The sequence below is a fragment of the Gavia stellata genome, chromosome 4 (genome assembly GCF_030936135.1).
Source record: "Gavia stellata isolate bGavSte3 chromosome 4, bGavSte3.hap2, whole genome shotgun sequence".
Taxonomy (NCBI): Eukaryota; Metazoa; Chordata; class Aves; order Gaviiformes; family Gaviidae; genus Gavia; species Gavia stellata.
The window spans coordinates 49,246,515-49,264,138 of NC_082597.1; the positions used below are offsets into that span (position 1 = coordinate 49,246,515).

Consider the following 17,624-nt stretch of genomic DNA (forward strand, 5'->3'; position numbering starts at 1 on the left):
TTAAAAAAAAAAAAAAGAAAAAAGAAAAAAACCAAGGGAGTCACTTGAGCTGCAGCTGGACAGGAAATTGCTAGAGCTGCTTGCAAATCTCCGCTTTGAACAGAGCAGCATAGGGAATGCCAAGAGCGGAAACCGTTCAAAACTGGATTAGCACAAGCCAAGTTTAACTGCAACCCACTTCTACTTTCACAGTTTATGCACTCAATCTAGGCCACTACTGCATGAGACACTGACTCACTTTTTTCCCATGTTTTGTTTGCTTTTCATTTCACACACTTGCAGTTTCTAAAATTACTTGAAATGTGCTCTGGCTGCCAGTTCTGCAGAACCCCAGCCGACAGCCCCAGCTGCAGCATCAGCCCATCACCGTGGTACTGCACACAGATTTTGGCACCACTCTACCTTGAGCCACTTTTCATCAGGAAGGATGTTAATGAAAATAAGTTGCAGCAGGAAGTTTTGCAATTGCTATAATACTCTCTTTCCTTCTGCAGAGACAGGACTACTTGAGGGGTCCAAAGAGGAAATGAGGTGACTATGGGCATATAGAGACTTTTCCTCCTTGCCTTCACCCGCTAAGTTGCAACATGGCTGAACAACAACGGAAAAATCATTTACAGGCTGCAGACTGTTGATGAATCTCTGTGAAATGAGTTCCTGCCAGACAGATAAGGAAGCATGAACCCATCTCCTGGCATCTGTAATAGAGTGGCCAAAACTTGTAAACAAATCCAGAAAACAGCAGCTCCTTACTCTTAAAAAAAAAAAATCCTTACAGCCAAGGGTTAGGTGCATCCTTGGGGTGGCAAAGGGATGCCGGCATATTTTGCAATTAACCTAAAGGCCTTCAAAAGCATTCCCTTCGCCAAAGCAAGATAAGAATACAGCACATACACTGTTTATTCATTTAGACACCTGTGGACCAAAGGGAAATCAAGGGTTTATTGTCTTAGGGGCTGTACAAAAGCTATCAAAAGCAATCATTACCTTTAAACACAATCGTATGCGTATGTGCAACTAACCACACCCACACGGGGGGCAAGGGGGAATAAACCAGCCAGGTTCTCAATAGCCAAAAATAGTTATTTATTTATTAATAATTTAAGGTTTTACATTCTTATAATAAATTCCATCTTAAAACTTTTACACCGTGAATTAGACTCTCCCTTATCGGCAACCATGTGCAGTTTCACTGTGCGTACACACAGGTACAAATGCTCGCACATACTTCCAGTTTTATACAAAAAAAAAAGACACAAAATATTGCATTTGAGGTGAAGCTCCCTGAAGAATTTGTACAGAGGTAATGCACTGTTTAGCACATCTGAAAGTTTTAAAAAGTGATCAAAAATCTTTCGCATTTAAAGACAAACCTCCTCCCAGATGATCTATTTACAAAAGGTAAGGCAAAAAATTAATTTAATTTAAAAAAAAAAATATATATATCATGTGGAAACTACATCAAGAGCATGAGAAAAAAAAAATCACCACAAGGAAAAGAAATATATATGAAAGAAGAGACTGTACTTGCTCACAAAACATGATTTGCAAGCTTCTCACCATTGCCATTTCTCCCTCATGGAAAGCTTGCTTCAGTTGAACAACAAAATTAAGCATGCTGCAAATATATTCTTTGCAATTAAAAAAAAAAACAAACAAAAAACAAATAAAGCAGAATTTATGAAGAGAACAAAAACACAGATGTCCCTTGGATTGATTTCTTGAATACATGTGAATTAAAAAAAAAAAATTGCAAATCGATTTAAGATTAAATATTTACATTGATCAAGTAGAATACTACCGAGCTCCCGGCAAACAAGTAGTCCAAATACACTAAGCTGAAATCTTTCTTTGGCTCCTCTAAATTAAAACAAACAAACAAAAATAACCAGTCTTCACTGAAGACAAAGATGTGTGTCACAGATCCGAAAGCAGAGAGGGAAGCAGGACAGTTCCAGTCTCTAGAGAACACGTGCTCAGCCTGTCCAGCCTTACCGTACCCCCCCTGGAAGTTCTCGGACACAAGCCACTGCGCAAGCAGGGATGAGAACGCTGCCCACCTGCTGCCTGGTCACCGTGGTCCTTTCCCAGAGAGCTCACCACGTTTCCTCCCTTCGCAATAGTCGATTCCATACTGTGTAACCTTTCCTAGCTGCACTGGCAGCTGCTTTTTGATAGCAGAGGCCAGAAAAAGAGAAAGCTGTGTTTTCTTTATCACTGCCAAAGAGAAACCATTGAGGAGTGATCCCATTAAACGGACAGGAGAAGGGAGGCGGTGGGAGCTCACGTGGACTGCAGGGAATCCACCTGGAAGACGTTCTGATTGGAAGGGGTGGTGAAGTACAGCTGCTGGTTCGGCACTCGATTGTCACAGGGGCTGCTCAGCCCCAGAGTCCGCTCAAAGTCCAGCAGCTGACCCATGAAGTTGAAGTTGGGCGAAATGTTGGACTTCTTCATCTTCACAATATCATAGGCATCGTTCATGGACAAGTTGAGCTTCTGCATGAGGTAGGCCACTGTCACTGTGACCGAGCGGCTGATCCCTGCTAAGCAATGTACCAGGACGCCGCAGTTCTTCCCCCGGGCTTCATCTGTGCAGAGACAAAGAGGCAGAGAAGGACACATAAAACAGAGGGTTGGTAACTGATCTCTCAACACAAGTGAGATTAGTATCAAGTAGGAAGAAAGGACGATTCTGATCCCAGTGGCCAGCAGTGCAACACAAGAGTTAACTTCACAGATGTAAAACCAGGACAAGAGGAGAATCCACCCCCCTACATTATGTACCCGAATCCAAGAGCAGAGAAAACTAAGAATGAGACAAAGGGAGCAGGATACGCTGCGTGACACTGTTTTAAAAGTCGGGTTTAAAAGACATGCTTTCGCCTGGAGATTTGCCTTAAATTCTTCCAAGTCCCCTTGCCCCAGCATGGAAATCCTGCAATATGTCACTGAATGCCTTTTATACAGACCAGCAGACTGCAAAGGTCTATTAAATTATTCTCCAACTGTTGTGCAGCTAACAATGGAGGTATTCAGGCATTTTAAAAGAATGAGGGAAGTCACAGGGGACAGCCCATTAGGAGGAACAGGATGTCAACATTGGTTGAAAATGGGTTCCTTTGTAATAGGAAATGCATTACAATGCCTGGAGATTAGTTTCTTTGTGGCTTCCAGCCCACATTTCTTCCTGCTGTGCTCAGATTACCTACATTCTCCACTATTACCGATATCATTGAACCGGATTACAGCACAGCTTCCCAACAGATAATGCGATGCCCACCCCACCGCACCCCGATGGGGTGATTTTAGTCCTCCCCCGAAACGAAGGAGAGTGCAAATTTTAACCAGAACTCCTTGAGCCCAAGGGGACGTGTTTCCAAACCTGACGGGTAATGTCTAAGGGCTGGCTAACCGAAGCACCGAGCCCGAGAGGTAGATCATTATTACCACGAGATTTAATTAAAGCTCTGACTATACATTTGCCAGCGATACCGCTTATGAGTAACTTGTACTTAAAAGCTAAAGTTAGCTTCCCAGATCGTTTCTTTTTATTATACTGCTCTTCAGTAACCTCAGGAAGAAAAAAAAAAAAAAACCAACAAAAAAAAGGACAAATAAGCCATCAACCCCAGGCTCATTTACACACACACACACACACCCCCCGCCAGGAAATGTAAAAGATCCCCCATCCTGCGGATTGCTCAGTCCCCAGTTCCGACACAAACGGCTCAGGGAGGAATCCCACAGCCAGCCAGACCAGGTGTGCGTTTGCAAGCTGCAAACGTCGCTTACAATTCACCAGGGCTCCTCAGTAACCCCCCAAACAGTCCACACCCGCCCCGCAACTTAAATCGGCTTTAAAACCAGAAAGCGGGGCATCCCCCAGACTGTCAGAAACGCTGCTACCGCTGCTCGCCCGAAATCTCCTGAATTCTGCAAAAGAAGTTGAATTCTGCCGCTTGACCTATAGCTGTTAGCAAATAATCGGGTCTCACCTATAAAGGAGATGGCCTCAGGAAAGAACTGAGACAGGTTTTGGCTCCAGTGGTCAGAGATCGGGATCTGTTTGTACTTGAATTCGCCGGCGTTTTCAAAGAGATTAGGCAGGTTGGGGGTAACATTCAAGATGTATTTAATACCAAACTCTTCTAAAACGTCCAGATTAGTGGAGTCCTTGGCACAGCCTAAGTAGAGGTAGGGTAAAATCTCCACCGGGAAGGAAGGCTGGTTGTTGGAGAGAGGGCTGCCATCGGAGTCGGTGGCACTATTGGGGTCTCTGTCAATGTCAGATTCAATGTCTGATGAGGAATCGGAGCTGATTCGGAGGCCTCCCAAGCCCAGGACTGGCAAAGGAGGAGAGCTGCTGCTACACGAACTGTCTAGGTTAGTTTCGCAGTGCAGGGCGAACTCGGCCTGGAACTTGCTGAAACCGCCTGGGGAGAGAAGCAAAGGGGGGGGGAATGCAACCTGATACAAGATGGCAAGCCGACTTACCTCCCCGGTAAAGCCCTTTCTGCAGAGGGGCGTCTGTTTCCCCCCCTCTCGAGCCCCGGAAAAACAGGAAAAAAAAAATATGTCACGCTCTCACGCAGGCGGACTAACCTAAAGGAAGGTTTAAGAAAATCGCCCGCTGCGGCGGAGGGCTCAGCACGTTCAAGATTAAAGCTCTGTGCCGCTTCGCCCTGCGGGGACCTCTGGAGAGCTGTCTGGGCGGCAATTCCTTCTGCCCTCCCCGGCTCATGCCGGGATCCCCGTTAGCCCTGTCCTCCCCGCGGTGCTACAGCGATTCCAGTCCTCGAGGTCTCTTTAAACAAAGCGAGGACAGGGATGCTTTTGGGGGGGGGACGGGGGACGGGGGAGAGGGCAGCGGGAAAAGCCCCCTGCCCCGGTTGGTGTCCTCCCGGAGCGTGAGTGTGCAATGCCTGGGGGACGCTGCCGACGCCCCCCCCCCCTTCCCCGGGCAGAGCCGCACCGCCGAGGCTCGGGGCTCGCCTCCCTGTCACCCACAGCCCCGGGCCCCCAGGCAGGCAGCGGTCTCTCCCCCAACCCCGGGCAGCCTTTCTCACCTTCCAGATAAAACGCCTTGCAGCCTTCGTCTTTGAGGCGCTTGAGGAGCAGCCCCAGCACGGACTCGCCGCCCGTGTTCTCGTTCCAGTCGCGGCTGTGCTCGTCGTACAGCACCACCGTGTCGGTGCCGCACCGGCGGGCGAAGCGCTCCCGGTCCTCCTCGCTGCTGGCGACGAGGGAGCGCAGGGGCAGGTTGCCCTTCTGCAGCCGCCGCAGCATGATGCCGGGGATGGCCACATTGATGGCCGACTCGATGTGGGACGACTCGTACAACTCCTGCGGCCGACAGTCCATCAGCAGCAGCCGGTCGTTGCCCATCTCCAGCTGCTCGTTCAGCCACGCCACGGATTTACTAATCGCCATTTCCGACGCGAAAGGGACGGGTCTGAACGTATCTAGCATGAGGAAGGACGGGGGGAGCGGAGCGTGCTCTGGAAGCGCCCCTCTCTCTCACAGAGGCATGCGGCTGGCTTGGCGGGCGGGCTGCACCGCTCCAACTCCGCACAACTTATCTCCCTCCGCCCCAGGAAAATGAATCACGCAGCCCCCCCGCGCCGCCTCCCCCGCGCCGGGCGGCGGTGGAGTCACGGGGAGGGAGAGGGAGAAGCAGCCCCAGCCCCGGCCTGTGCGGGCGTGCGAGTGTGTGTCTAAGTGTGTGCGTGTGTGAGCGTGTGTGTGTGAGCGTGTGCCTGCGCGCGCGCAGCCAGCCTGCCCGGTCTCCTCTTTTTTTTGTCAATGAATCCCTGAATGAACCTGCCTAATCGCCGCTGCAGCCCGAGCCCTTGGGCTTTTCCTCCGCCCCGGGTGAATGAAATCCAATTAACGTGCCGCCGAGCGGGGCTCCCCCGCTCAGCGCGGAAACACCGCGCTGGTGCTGATGCCGGTGCCGCCTCGGCCGCGGCCCCGCGCAGCCCCGCGCCCGGCGGCTCCTCAATGGGTACAACCGCGGGACGCCTCAATGGATACATTCTGCGGCGCAGCCAATGGGGGCGCGCGGAAGGGGCTGTTGCCGCGGCGACGGGCCGGCTGGAACAGGTTGTGTTGATGAATCGTTAATGAGTTTGTCATTCACAAAAACGGAAAGGAATTTCCGCTCCGGATAAGCCGAGTGCAAACAAGCGGCAGCCGCGGCGCGGCGGGCGGGGGCGGGGGGGCAGGTGAGGGGGCGCGGCCCTGCCCTCCCCCCCCCCCCTCCCTCCCCTCCGCGGGCGCTGGCGGAACAAAAGGCACCTTTTCTCGCCCTCCCTATTTTCTCTCCCTAAGTTTGACGCCCGCGGGGGGTCGGCCGCGTGTCGTGTCGTGTCCCCCCCCCCCAATTCCCCAGCGCTGATCCCGGCCCGGCTTTTCATTAGGGCGTTCCGGGGATCCCGTTTTTAGGGAGGCGGGTAGCCTCTGTCCTCAGCTGATCTCTACACGGGTGAAGGGTAAACCCCGAGCTAATCTCTTCCTACGCGGCCCGGCTTTATTCGCTGCACGAAGCGCAGCCGGGGAGCCGGCACCGCCTCAGGAGCAGCCTGCGGGCACTGCTGAAGCCGGGGCGGCCCACGCCAAAAACGTGACCGGGGAAAGCGGCTCGCCTCGGCGCGGCCGGCCCCTCCAGGGAGCCGGCAATTGAACGCCGCTCTCCCGGCTGCGGCGTGGGGCCGCCGCCAGCGCGGAGCCCGCAGCCGCCCCCGGCGGCGCGGGGAGCGCCCTGCCGCCGCCAGCACGGCGGGGTTCGGCCCGGCGGGGCCCCTCGCACCTGGCAGGCCCCGCGCCAGCGGCCCCCGGCCGCCGCACCGGCTCCTCCCGCGGGGCGGCCTGCGGGTGGGGCGCCGCCGCCGCCGTCGTCCGGCGCTTCCCCCCGGCCCTGGCCGGGCGGAAGGGCACTGCGCTCTCCGCCGCGCTGGGAGGCGGCGCGGGGCCCGGCGGAGCGGCGCCCGGGTAGCTGGGGCCGGGGGGAGCGGGCGGAACGGCGCCGGCGGGCGGGTGGAGCGGGGCCGCGGGCGGAGCGGGGCCGGAGGCTGAGCCGGGCGGGGTTGTTGCAAGGTGCGGGTTAGTAAATGGGTAAGTGAAAAGCGAGGAGCGAAAATAAATCGGGAGAAGCCTGGCCTAAGTGCTAATCCCGTCGCCAACATCTGCCTGGGAGTAAAATTGTTCTGAAGAGGCTAATCTCATTTACACTGCTGCTGTGCTTCAGGGCTGATTATTTTTAACCCCAGCTGAAGGAGGTTCCTTCAGTAGCCGGTGGCTGGAGAGCGTTGACCCTGGGAACAGATAGTGGCATGGACAGTCCTGTGTATTCCGTGCAGAAAACATCTGTGATGTTAATTAAAGTTGGCACATCAGTCGCTGCAGTTTCAAGCAAGGCTGACACCCAGATGGCATTAACGACATGCTCCCCAGCAGGGATTTTGAGAGGATCCCGGCTTGCTACCTGTTTCAGAGGCTTGCTTGAAAGTGGGACTTAAGTGTTACCTTGCCCTGACCCTAAACAGGGCGATTTGGCCAAGCTGATGTGCAACTCGCTGGACAAACACCACAAATACTTTGTCCCACCCCTCAGTGGGGGCAAATTGTCCAGTCCACCTTGCCCAGCAGTAAGGAGTTTCCAGGCTGTTCTTACCAGGTGCTTCACTTGCTGTTCAGCTCTGTGTATTCAGGGTATGGCAGGAGCCCTTGATATTTATTTATTTTTTGATATTTTTTCCCCTCTCTCTGCTATATTTAAGTCTTTTGTTTTCACCCATGTCAGGGCTCAGGCAGGACAGCAAATTCTTTGGGGCTGGCACTGTTGGTTGCTCTGCATTAGAATGAGAAATAGCACAGTCCTGGTAAAAATGAATAGTCAGGTCATAATTTAAGTAGGTTTTTTGTTTCTTTTTCCTTAAAATTGGCACCTTGTTTATCCTTCTTCTCAAGTGTATCAGATCAACTTTTGTTCAAATTTTACAAACTAACATAACCCAAACTTCAACTTTACTGACCATGAATTTCAGGCTTAAGAAACGAAAAATCTGGAAATGGAAGTTCTGCAAAGCATGAGCAACTGAAATAGAAATTCTCAAACCACCTCAGCTATAGTTATCTCTTAAGGCCATTCTTTTATATATATGCCATTCTTGTCTTACAACCATCTCAAAAATTTCTTGTTACTCATTTATTCTAATAATAAGCTGTATTTTCCCTGTTAACCTTCATCCCAACAGGAGCGAGCCACAGCCAGAAGAATCCTCAGATGATTGTCACCTGAGGGCTCAACTTAGAAAACAAGCAGAAGAAGCCATATTAAACTGTAGTGAATGTGACCTAAAAGTTAAAGACAGGGACAATTTCAGTATAACATTGTGACAATTCCCAGCAAGCTTGACACAATGATAAATACAATTTGTTCCTTGTAATCCATGTTATTATTAATTAACATGGTTCTTTGGGGTTACATTTTACTTTGATTACATTTTTAAAAATGAAGACACACAGAAAAACATCAGCATGTTGCAGTTAGGATTTGATGAAAACAGAACAAGCTCCAAATTACTTCCATCAAACACTTCTATATTCATATAAGGTAAACTTGCCTCTCTGATGACTAAAATATTTTAGGAAGAAAATATGTTCTGATTATCATCTTCAGGGCATTTTCTGTTATGTTTTATGGCAGTGGTTTAAAATAAAACTCTTAGTCATTCAACATTTTAACTGAAAGCTACATATTATGCAAGCAGTTTATCAAACCCATTGAGGTACCTGCCTAGTAGTAATGCAACAATAAATAATGATAACATTTAAAGAGATTTTTATCATTAGTACTGCCAGATCTGATTGAAATGTTATAAGCATTAAGGTTAAGTATACGAAGGCAATAAAATGTTAGATGAAGCACGCTCAAGAGAGTTGTATTTCCCGAGGGGAGCTGGAGGTAGAGACTTGTAATGATGATGGCTATAGCCGGCTCATTGCATGGCAGCAGTCTGAGGGTGGCATTTGGCGAGTTGGGAGCCTGGCAGGAGATTTTGCTCTGCAACAGATTTAAACAAGTAAAATACAAATGACACTCTTTGAATTTGTAGTAGTACCTCGCTCAGCACACACCAGCTGAAGAACTTCTAAAGGAGAATGAAAACTACGTGGCACATTGTTATCTTTGTGCTCGCATGCTTGTATGTGTTCGCTTTTCCTCTCTCTCTCTGAACCACGCTATCCTGTCAGTTGCTGAGGGATGCAGGAGCAGATTCAGTTAACCACGCTACCATTTGGTGCTTTGTCAGAAACCAGATCTACAACCCAAGCCTTGTCAGGAGGTCACTTATCCTTCAGCTTCCAAAAGTTTTTATAGTACTTAGGCAGTAAGAAGAGCCTGTTCCTGTTAACCGTGATCCCCTCATTCATCCAGTCACTGGCAGAGTTAGCTTTTGAACCCTGAAATGTTTATTTCTGTGTGGGGTTTGTTTTATTTTGGTTTGGTTTTATACCTTCCTGGCTGCGAATGAAACCTCTTCAGCCCAGCTCAAAGCTTATTCATCATGAAAAGCCTATTTTGCTGGCTTTTGGACCATAAACCTTTTGCTCATTCTTAGATGTGTAGAGGCCCGAATAGATCTCCATCAGTGCTTATAACCTGAGCTTGCGGTGGCCAGAGATGCAGACACAGAGGACAAGAGCCACACGTGGATGATGGAGATTAGAGTTCAGTGTTGCTTTGCCCAATTCCTTCATGTCTCTCCCTGTAATAGACGTCCCAGCCCTGAATTAGGCAGACAGACTATCTGCATAGTGTAATGGGAGAGAGAAGTACAAAAAAAGCAGGTATCTATGACATTCCGAAGCCAGACCAACTGGGCCACTGCGAGATGCTTCACAGACTGGGATACTGAGGCAGCGATGCAGAGGCATCTTCAGGAGGCTAAGTGCTGATGAAGTTCTTGCATTAGACATCAGGCATGGGAAGGTTTTTTCCTTATATAAGTGCTTTCTTCCTCTAAAGATGCAGGTTCACGCCTCTCTTCAACTTGATTTGGAGCAGAATTTGATAAAAGCCTGTCTTTCTATGAGAAGATGGGGGCTAAAATAGGAAAGGTTTTTCTGTTTCTTTGCTTAGACCTTTCCCATGTTGCATCAATCAATATTTATGAAAGCAGGGACTCCAGCCTCGGGTTTCCACATCCTGCTGATGCCCTGAATCAAAGTGGCAGAGACACCTTCTGTCTCTGCACTGTTTAATGTTGGGCGAGTGAAGTACCTGCTGGGATTGCCTGCCGGAGAAGGCCAAGGAGCATGAAACATGCTGGTGTCAGAATTTTGGTTGAGATGCCAACTCAACTCAACTCTGGAAATGCAAGACCTTGTAAAATGTAGTGGAGAGAGGTTTCTCCACTGACAGATCACACTTAGGAATGAATTTTGAGGATCTTGACTGTCAGCTTTGACTAAGCCAGCAGATGCCTGTGATTCAGCTAGGTAGTCATTCAGCTTTAGATGTCAGAAGTTAGATGTTCACATTTTAGGTAGTTATTTCTCCTAATAATCACTTTCAGGGGGTCTTCAGAGAGGACAAACTGCACTCTGGAGCTGCTCAGTTTCCTTCACTGTCTCTAAATGGTGCCTAGCGTGAGCAGCCCTTACTTTTAGGTGCTTACCTTACAGCCTGTGATTCTCACCTCTAGGTTTATCTCTAAGTCCTTCTCACAGTTCCTTTAAGTTCATTAAAAGTGAGAATTAATGGTCTGCCTGTTGGTTTGTGTGAATGATTTATTTGAAAATAGAAATACACAAATCGTTCTAGACCAAACTGGCCATAAACTACAGTGCCTTTGGTGCAAAACTGGTTAGTGCAGGGTGACTCAAAGGGAGAACAAAAGTGCCCTATAAAGCATTTTACTTGTTTTATGTAAAGCACAAACAATTTATGGAAGTGGCATTTAACTGATTATTCAATGTCCAATTATTCACATCTAAAATAATTCCTGAAGTTGGAGAAATAAAACACTGAATGACTCCATTTAGGAAATCCTTTTGACTCAAGTGCTTTCCTTGGAACAGCAAATAGCTGGACGACCTCAAGCACATATTTAATTGTGCCTTGTAATAAAGTAATGTAATTAGCAATTACTTAGGAATGACGCTTTAAAGTACTTACTTAACAGCTACTACAGGCATGCATTTATTCAAGAGGTTTTATTTTCTTTTGACTTCTTCTAGTATAAACTGAGTTCCCTTCTGAATGTAGCTCATACATGAGTTCTCCAAATGGTTCCTCAGTGTGTGCAAAGGTGAGCGGTTTTGTTTGACAGCAAACCACTAATGGCTGTAGGGTTCTCCTTTCTTAGAGGATAAAACTAACCTTGCAGGAGGGCAGTGCAAGGCACACATTTAGTCAGGCTCTCAGTGTATTGGCTAAGCACACAGGCCAGTGCTCTAATCTTTCTTCTTTTTTTTTTCCCTTTTTCTTTTCCCCACCAGGTACTGCCATTGGCAGTGGCAGTTTTGGTGGCACTGACCTGTGTATCACTTCACAGTGGTTTACATTCTGCTGGCAATAGGAACACAGCATGGGTGGGCAGCTCTGTCTTAAAAATAGTAAACATGAAGAGAACAGAAGGCTATGTGTGTGCATACTTTTCTTACAATTAATTACATGATAATTTGGAAGCTTTCAAATAAAAAATGGACCGTGTAATAGAGGCAAAAAAGAGAAGCAGACTGAATTTTAAAAGTGGTACTGAGACTGTGATTGCTTATAAATACTGATACGCCCTTAAATTTGGTGGCAGTGACTAAATTAATAAATTAGCTTACTAGTTGGAATCCAGATTCACATGATTCTGCTACCTTAGCTGAGGAAAATAGCAACTCCTATTCAAAAGTCCTGATTCGTGATCCAGGAATAGCATGCTATTTGTATAGGGACAGCACTGTGCTTATATTATTTCTTTGCCAATACCAAAGAGTTCAGTAGCGCCCAGAGTGTGTTCTCATGTTTTGCATGCTGGTGTGTCTCTCTCTGCTGTTGCCTGCTATTCAGGGACAGCCCGTATCACGCTATACTGGACACATACATCGCACCAGATGAGGCTGCTGAGAAAATGCTATAATCTCTTTAGTGCTGCCCATTTTGATGTGCTTGGAAGGGCTAACTAGGCACTAACATGTGGGCTTACCTGGGGAGGTATTAGCGCTATCAGTGAAGTATGTTCCTTCAATAGCACTGTCCTGTTTTCATCCTGTTCACTCATTCTACAAGGAAGCAAACCTGACAGCATCAAGCAAGCGTAGAAAGCAGCTTTCTGTTCCCAATGCTAAAGATTTATTTTCCTCTGTGTTTACGAGGTCCCCTGATCCCAAATCTCTCTCTTGTTCTGACCATGGGAATAAAGCCTGCCCCTGGGATGACTGAAGTCTTGTTCTAGATGGTGAAAAGAGTAAACAAGGACTGCATTTGCACAGTGCAGGGTAAATCAGCTGTGCAGAGAGCAGAGCAGGGACAGCAAATTACGTAAGAAAAAGATCTTCATCCTGGAACAGGCATATTCAGGAAAAGAAATGCTGTACAGCTATCTTATGTTTTGGTTCCAAAGAGAGGCAATTAGGAATCCAACCCAGGCATGAACAATTCAATTTCCGCTGTCTGGTTTTTATATGGCCACTGGAATGTGTCCTGGGGACCCAATGGAGCTGAGCACACAGCTTGGCTCCAGGATGTCACAGGGGGAGAGATGTGGACAGATATATGTCCTAGCACCTGCAACTCCCATTTAGCACATCTGCTTTGCTTTTCACAGATGTAATCCGCATGGGGACCTCTCCTGAGCCAGGCAGGACCTGCACCAAATGGGGTAAATGCATTGACAGAGGCAAGAGTTTCCTTATTACTGGGACTGGGGCTTTCCCTGGTGACCTGATGCCATCAAACACAGTTTGGTAAAAGCTTATCGAGGTGGAAGCACCAAACTGATGGCCCGACCTAGGTGCTAAATGTCCTACCCTGTTAAAAAACAGAGCTCAATCACATGCTGAATTTTGAAGCACCAGTGGCATTGCTGGCTTCCAGGGGACAGCATGTGACGTAAGTCTTCGTGTCCTGCCATGCAAGGGCCCAGCTTTCTGGTTTAGTTTGCTACATTTTGCACCACCCTCACCCCCCAAAAAAAACCAAAAAAGGAACAGGAGATAAAAAGAAAACTGACGAACTACAGGGGTCAGTCACCACAACTACTAAATCCCACAGATTAACCTAGTAATTTCTTTTAATCTGGAAGCTCAAGAGACATTGATCAGTGGGAGAGGGAAACCAGTAGAAAGAATTTGGTGTAAATAGAACAAATGGGGAAAGGATAATGCCCTAAACATGGAGCAGTATTAAAAATGTCTGGGGCAGTACTGGGTTGTGCACTTTACCGGGAAAGTATATATTTAAGGTGTACAGTCCTTTTGAAAGGCATACATCTCAAGGTATAGCCACAAATGGGGATGGTAGATATTTCTTCATCTTTGATTCAGCATTTAAGAGCTTTGCAGTATACAACATACCTTGAAGACTGGGTGTGTTCAAGTGTAATCTCTGCAAATGTTGGCAAGAGAATTACTGCTGTTAAGTTTATCCTGGCTTTATTATGTTTAGATATTTATGAGGACTTAATGGTAGAACTGTCCCATTCAAATACCAGGTCTTCACTTGGTATGTCAGAGCACAATGGCATGATGATTACAGTACCACTCATGGTCACAGTTTATGTTACTCATTTGGTACATTGGTGCCACCAGCATACTGCAAAGGTAAATTATATTAAATTATTACTTTCTCTGAGAAGTTTTGTAGTATAGCTGTAAAGTATAAACGATTTTCACAAACTTTCCTATTCTGGCTAAACTGTGCACATAAACCTCCATTCAAGTGTTCAGAAGAGGTTGTTGTAGAGATGCCTACACCCCTATGCTTTCCAGTCACGCATTAGAGCTTCCCCGCTCTTTCTTAGAGGTTTTTCCCACTAACTTATAAATGTTGGTTTGTTATTCATTTCTTTTTCCTTCCAGTCCCATTTTGCATGAATCTGCTTCATTTCATGTGGCGGTCCCATCAGATCAGTGAAATTAAGCATTTCTAGATAACGTCAGAATTTGAATGGGAATAAGACAGAAGTGTGCAGGAAGCAAGGACCAGGATCAGCAGTACCCTGCTCCCTTTCCAGTCTGCGCCAGGTCAGTGCCTCAGCACAGAGTTACGATGAGCTGCACAGGGGGGAGCGCTGTCCTGCAGGTAGGAAGGTTCATGGCCAGCTGGAATAACTGGATTTGGAAAGGTGAACATTACACAGCACAGAGGTCAAAACTGAGTAGGTTGTAGGTACAGTTGCTTCTGTATCTTGTTTCAGCAAGGAGAATCCAGAAGACCACAGCCGGCTACATCTAATGCCAGCCCTGCCCTTATATGGTGCTTGGGCAGGTTTTTGGAGAGCAGATACCCACCGCAGCACTGCCATTCTTGGCTACTTCCTCTGTGATGGGTGAGCAAGACCCCAAAGATAAAGATTATCCTTTTTTTTTCCCTGAGTGAAGTGTAAGTTTATTGAAACAGGGAAATCACATTAGAATTACGCTATAGATGATGTATCCTAGATCGTTAGGTCTTCAGATACGTAGAGGAACACTCAGTGAGTCAGCGCTGCAATTTTTGGTGGAGTAGGTCTATTCCGGCGTGTGGGTGTTAGCAGAACAATTACGTAAGTGTCAGGGTAGCAAGGAACTTTTGACATTTCTGGCAGCTTAACTGAGTTCTTTTCAGTCAGAAATATACTAACTGTTGTTCTCTTGCATTAAACACACATCATTGCCTTAACTGGATATGGGGGGCATTTTTTTAAGCATCAGTTGTCAGGGCAAGATATTGGAGCGGTTTTATTCTTAAGAAAACAGGAGATTTTTCACAGTTACAGTGAGACGAACATTTGTGAGAACCATTTTAAATCATATAAGAGGGTGCGAAAGTTGCTATGCCATATGCCTGGAATTTACTATGGTAAAGCTAATTACTGCCACTGAATGCAAGGGCCCATCAGCATTTTCATCATCACACCCACCCTCAACACCTTTTCTCTTTTTTTTTTTTTTGGTTTTTTTTTGCATTTTAGTTTGCCTGACTTTTTTGCTTATATAGTTTTTGGACTAAAGAATGATAGTGCAACCTCCAAACTAACCCTTGAAATGCCTTATGGCCTATATTCAAGGTGAGTATGTTCGGTACCCCACTGAAGTCTAGTGGCAACTGCTTTTCTACATGTATTACACAGGGAAAGAAGGAGAGCTGGTTTGTTTCCCAAGAGCAGGATACCAAAATTAGTCAGACTAGCTCAGTGTCCAAATGGCATTTTCAGAGAAGATTTCTCTCTAAAGATTAAATATGAAAGAAACAAAACCTGTTTTCTTTCTTGTTTGAGCCAAGTTGTGCCTTTGGTCCCAAAAACCTCCAGTCAAACTAGCCAATGGATTTTTTTTTTTTTAATCTGGATAAATATGAAATCTTTCAAACGTTCATTACCTTGATATACTGTCTCTTCTTCTACATGGTACAATTAATGAGCCAGGTCACAACTCTGAATGGTGCTGGGCATCCAGCTGACATGCTTGAGTGATCGTCTAGCAAAACAGCATTTGTCCATGGCTCTTGGAGAGTCAACAAATGGCTTTAGGATGTTTTTCACCTAAAAAAGTATATTTTCTGAAGTCAGTCAGAGAGAAGGGCTCTGTTATGTGCTCTGTGGGTTCAGAGGGAGAGCTGTGTGGGTGCTTGTCCACACACAGCATGTTGGCTGTGTTAGCAAGTCCTTACCGAGACTGGAAGTATGTAAGATGAGGACTCTACCAGTGACAGTATGTGGTGAGGAATCACTGGGATAACCTGTGTTCTTTGGGCTCCAATCAATGTATTTTTGGCCAGGAATTTTGCTAATTAGTGAGGACAACTTCAGCCTGGATGTTCTGGCTTAATGATATGTACATTATGCCAGCTCAGACTCTTAGCATAAGGGGGTACGTTTTATCACTTGTCTCTGAAAATAGCAGACTCAAAGTTTGCATCTGAAGTCGCTGCAATCATCCTATTACTTCTCCAAAACTTAGAAAATTCTGGAGATCTGCAGTGTGAATCCATGGCTTTATATCACTCACAGCCTCGTGGACTGAAGGGATTCATTGTTCTGATGTGTGCAGGAGGAATTGCTTAAATCCAATGAGCAAAAACAAAGGGGCTCTCAGTGCCTCATATTTCCTCCTCAGGATTTATGCAAAGTAAATAAAGGAACCAAGCCTTCTGCATTGAGTGCTCGGGATGAGAGCACCCTTCACTCTAGCCCAGTGCTTTCGACTACCACCCGTGTCGATTCATGTAGTTACTCAGAGAAAACTGGAGGCAAATAAGCATGAGTTCTTGCGTACCAAGAGCTCTCTATGCTCACTGATAAAATTAATCTCTCTTAGATTCAGGCATAGACTAATTATTTAAAAACAATTGCTCTCACTCCTTTGAGACTCATTAACAACACACGTGATGCCTCTGCTATGTCAGGTGGACAAGAACTGTTACCTACAGGTAGGGAAAGGTCACCTACCTGCATCATTCAGCTTCAGGGCAACTCAGAAACCTAGAACAGGATATTTCCTTTGAAGGGTTTTGTTAGCTGGACTTTTTTTTTTTTCTGAAAATGTACAAAAGTAAGAGTATGAATGCTGCATTATTAATTGGTAAAGCTAAGAGATACATTGCCATGGGAAAATACTGATTACAAGCCACTAATTGTCAGATGCACACCTGTCTGTCTCTATTGAGGAAGTATTGCTTGATTCAATCACTTTGATGCTATTTATCTGATCTGAGTAAGATGATCAGTATTCTTCAGCTAGAGACTGGACTGGAAACAAAGAGAGCAGTAGGTATTCTGGTTTTAGTGGTGAGGCAACTAGGTAAATTGACCCAATTGTCTTCATTGATATGTTCCACAACAAACAGCAGCTGTAACATTAAAATAGTAGCAAAAAACAATAGGAAAAATCATAGCCATTAGAATAACAGCAGCCTGTGCTGTGAAAACCATTTTAGGTGTAGTGCCTTACCTCCCTGTGAGTGGTGTAAGAGCAGTTTTTCAGGTTAGGTTAGCTGACATAGTAAGGCAAAAGCAGTGCCTGGAATAGAACCCGTGATGTTGACTGTCTTTTTGCTCTTATAAGCATAGTCTGTATTGATTTTGCAACTGATTCCCTGCAAAAATATATTGCCTATTACTTTAGAAGGCAAATGAGGCCAAAATTGCAGAGAAATTAACTGAGGGCTTTTTATTCTCAGGGCTTGGAATTGATCAGTCGCTCTGATCATCCATTAAGCTGGATTCAGCATATTGCCTTTAGAAAGAAGGGGAAAATGAACTTCTGACCATAGAGACAGTAGAGGTGAGATGGGAAAAACATGCCAGAGGGATCAGGTCCAGCTGTGGCAAGCTGAGCTCCAAGCAGGGGTTACAAGTAAGATGAAGGTGACCCCAAATCCTCACGTATGCCAACAGCTGCGCTGTGGATCTGTGCAGCTCCAG

The 17,624-nt window shown here is 46.5% G+C and overlaps 1 protein-coding gene across 2 annotated transcripts; it reads right to left on the minus strand.

Annotated features, from left to right (window-relative positions):
* Positions 1–1,077: 1,077 nt before the first annotated feature.
* DUSP6 (dual specificity phosphatase 6) lies at positions 1,078–5,535 on the minus strand. 2 transcript variants are annotated; one of them, XM_059816581.1, is made up of 3 exons: positions 5,070–5,535; positions 3,999–4,436; positions 1,078–2,591 (listed from the first exon to the last, which is right to left on the minus strand). In XM_059816581.1, exons 1-3 carry the CDS (start codon positions 5,470–5,472, stop codon positions 2,284–2,286), a joined length of 1,149 nt encoding a protein of 382 aa, XP_059672564.1. In that variant the 5' UTR covers positions 5,473–5,535; the 3' UTR covers positions 1,078–2,283. The 2 variants fall into 2 exon arrangements, with proteins under 2 accessions (XP_059672564.1, XP_059672565.1); XM_059816582.1 differs by lacking the exon at positions 3,999–4,436.
* Between the last annotated feature and the right edge of the window lie 12,089 nt (positions 5,536–17,624).

What these genes read in the sequence shown, in the direction of transcription:
- DUSP6 (XM_059816581.1), bottom strand. Translation starts at nt 5,472, where the DNA reads ATGCTAGATACGTTCAGACCCGTCCCTTTCGCGTCGGAAATGGCGATT. An exon ending in CAAGGCGTTTTATCTGGAAG is followed by an intron (nt 4,437 to 5,069) that starts GTGAGAAAGGCT and finishes TTCTCTCCCCAG; the next exon opens with GCGGTTTCAGCAAGTTCCAG. An exon ending in TGAGGCCATCTCCTTTATAG is followed by an intron (nt 2,592 to 3,998) that starts GTGAGACCCGAT and finishes GTCTCTGCACAG; the next exon opens with ATGAAGCCCGGGGGAAGAAC.